The sequence below is a fragment of the Penaeus japonicus genome, unplaced genomic scaffold (genome assembly GCF_977035675.1).
Source record: "Penaeus japonicus unplaced genomic scaffold, GWHDUDI00000001_assembly GWHDUDI00000025, whole genome shotgun sequence".
Classification (NCBI taxonomy): Eukaryota; Metazoa; Arthropoda; class Malacostraca; order Decapoda; family Penaeidae; genus Penaeus; species Penaeus japonicus.
The window spans coordinates 25,138,463-25,140,962 of record NW_028234427.1 but is presented as its reverse complement, the minus strand read 5'-3'; the positions used below and the strand labels follow the sequence as shown (position 1 = coordinate 25,140,962).

Sequence of the window (2,500 nt, the reverse complement as noted above, 5' to 3'; positions counted from 1 at the left end):
AGGATCATCCCCTCATCCCCTCACCCACTCACCCCTTCACCCCCTATCCTCTCTCTCCCAACAAGCGACCTTGTGTTTCTGGATGCATCGCCTCCGTCGGGATAATCATCATTTCACGGAGATGCATTTCCAACGGACGCTGGGTATAGAAAACGTAGGCGTTGGGTGGAGGTCGTTGGAGGGGGGACTTGAACAAACTTTATCAATAAGGTTCAAATTTTGTTTTTGTTTTTCTTCTCAGGCCCACGGAGAGCGAGGGCGACGACTACGAGCCTGAAGGTGATGATGACGTGTCCGACGAAGAACTCGAAACGCCCGATGAAGAGTATGACGTGTCTGAAGAAGAACAGGAGATACCTGACCACGACGAAGCAGTACCTGTGCCTGAAGCAGTACCTGTGCCTGACGAGAAGGAGCAAGAGAGGTCTCCGTCTGTGATGGAACGGTTCAAGTCCTTCTGGAATAAAGTGAGTTTCGCCCTCACCCTCCCTCCTCTTCTACTTTCTTCTCTTTCCTCGTTTCCCCCCCTTCCCCCTTCGCCTATACCCTTGCTCTTCCTGGTTGCCGTCTACATCTGTCTTTACTTCTTATTCTCCTTTAGCTACTCTGTCTTTTAATTCACTCTCGATCTCTCTTCTTCCCTCTCCCTCCACCCGTATTCTCTCTCTCTCTCTCTCTCTCTGTCTCTGTCTCTGTCTCTGTCTCTGTCTCTGTCTCTGTCTCTGTCTCTGTCTCTGTCTCTGTCTCTGTCTCTGTCTCTGTCTCTGTCTCTGTCTCTGTCTCTGTCTCTGTCTCTGTCTCTGTCTCTGTCTCTGTCTCTGTCTCTGTCTCTGTCTCTGTCTCTGTCTCTGTCTCATCCTCTAATCCTAGCTCCTTCCTTCGTTCTCTTCCACTTATCTCATCCTCCCATTCTCCCTCTTTCCATCTCTACTTCACCTTCCAACCCGACTTCCCTCTCCCCCCCTCCTCTTTCCATCTCCCCTTCATCCTCCAATCAAACTTGCTTCCTTACTCCTCCGTCAATCCCTTCCATTTCGCCCCTGTCCCTCTCCGTCCATCCCTCGCACTCCCCCTCCTTCCCTCTTTCCACCTCTCTCCTTCACGCTGCAAGTGCACCTCTTCCCCATTACCTCTCGCATTGCCACTGCATTGCGGTAGTTATCGTTATCCCATGGCGTCTGTATCATTACCCTTTTTTCCTCCTCCTCTCCTCCTCTCCACGTCGAATCTCGGCCATTTTTCACCCCCTTTTGTGCGCTTTTAACATTCATGAGGCGAATCGAGGGGGGGGGGGGGTATTCCTTTATCATCTAAATGCAGATCTAATTTCCAGAAATGTTCCTATTATCATTATCCTTAACCGTTATGAGCTGCCTTGATCGTCTTGCCCTTCTCTCTCTCTCTCTCCCTCTCCCCTTCCCTCTCCGTTTCTTTTCGCGGTTATTATCCTTTCCTTTTATGCTTGTTATCCCTCGTCGTCTTCGTCCGCTTCACTCTCCCCTTCACCTTCCGTTCCTTCGCTTCTATTTTTTCTCCTCAACTATTTCGAGTATTCGCTATACCGTCTCCGTTTCTTCACCCTTTCCTTCTCCTTCTCTTTCTCCTTTTTTCTCTCCTTCTACCCTTCTCCTTCTCCTCATCCTTCTTCTTCTTCTCCCCCACCTCCCGGGCGGAAGAAACAACTTTCCTTGTTTGGGGAAATGATTCGTCCACGCGAGCGATTATGATGCCCCCCCCCCCCCCGAATCCTAACTACCCGCCTGTGACCCTTCTCCCGTCTCTCTTCTCTCTCTCAACCTTCTTTCCTCTGTCTTACCTCTCATATTTCTTCTCTCTCTCTCTCTCTCAACTCTCATCTTTCTTCCCTCACTCTCGCTTCCCTTTTCCCTTTCTGCTCTCTCATTTTTCTCCCCTCTCTCATCCCTCATCTTTTAGTCTTTCTCATATATCTTTCTGCTCTATCAATTCTCATCTCTCTTCTACCTGTCTCTTCTCTCATTTTTCTTCCCTCTCTCTCATCCCTCCTCTTCCCCCACCCCCCTCTCTCTCTCATCTCCTTTATCTATCTTGACTACTGTAAACCCATCCCGTTTCCTTTCCTCTTTTCTTTCTCTATTCCTCTTCCTCTTCCTCTCCTCTCCCCTCCCCTACCTCACGCATCTCAAACCGCAGACATTTTAACCTACTTTCCGTTCCTATTCCTTTTGGTGCTTCTCTTTCTACCTTATCCTGCCTTTGCTACAAATTATATTTATTTATCTGCGTCTGCCCCGCTGACTGATTGACTGACTACATCTCTGCCTCTCTCCTCCCTCCCTGCCTCCCTGACTGACTGACTTCTTTCCTTCTTTCCATCCATCCTTCCTTCCTTCCTTCCTGACTGACTGCATGTCTGCCTCCCTCTTCCCTCCCAATACCGCCCCCCCCCCCCAACCCCTTCAACCAGCCTTCCACGTCCCGACATCCTCCTCGCCCCCTTTCCCCCTAAAAAAATCCCCCA

The 2,500-nt window shown here is 49.9% G+C and overlaps 1 protein-coding gene across 1 annotated transcript in view; it reads left to right on the top strand.

Moving 5' to 3' along the window:
- Nucleotides 1-2,500, top strand: part of LOC122248918 (uncharacterized) — a 19,684-nt gene that overhangs the window by 7,196 nt on the left and 9,988 nt on the right. Inside the window, exon 3 of the mRNA XM_086551477.1 lies at nt 242-467. Within this exon, the coding sequence (XP_086407603.1) occupies nt 242-467 (226 nt within the window). The remainder of the gene's footprint in view (nt 1-241; nt 468-2,500) is intronic.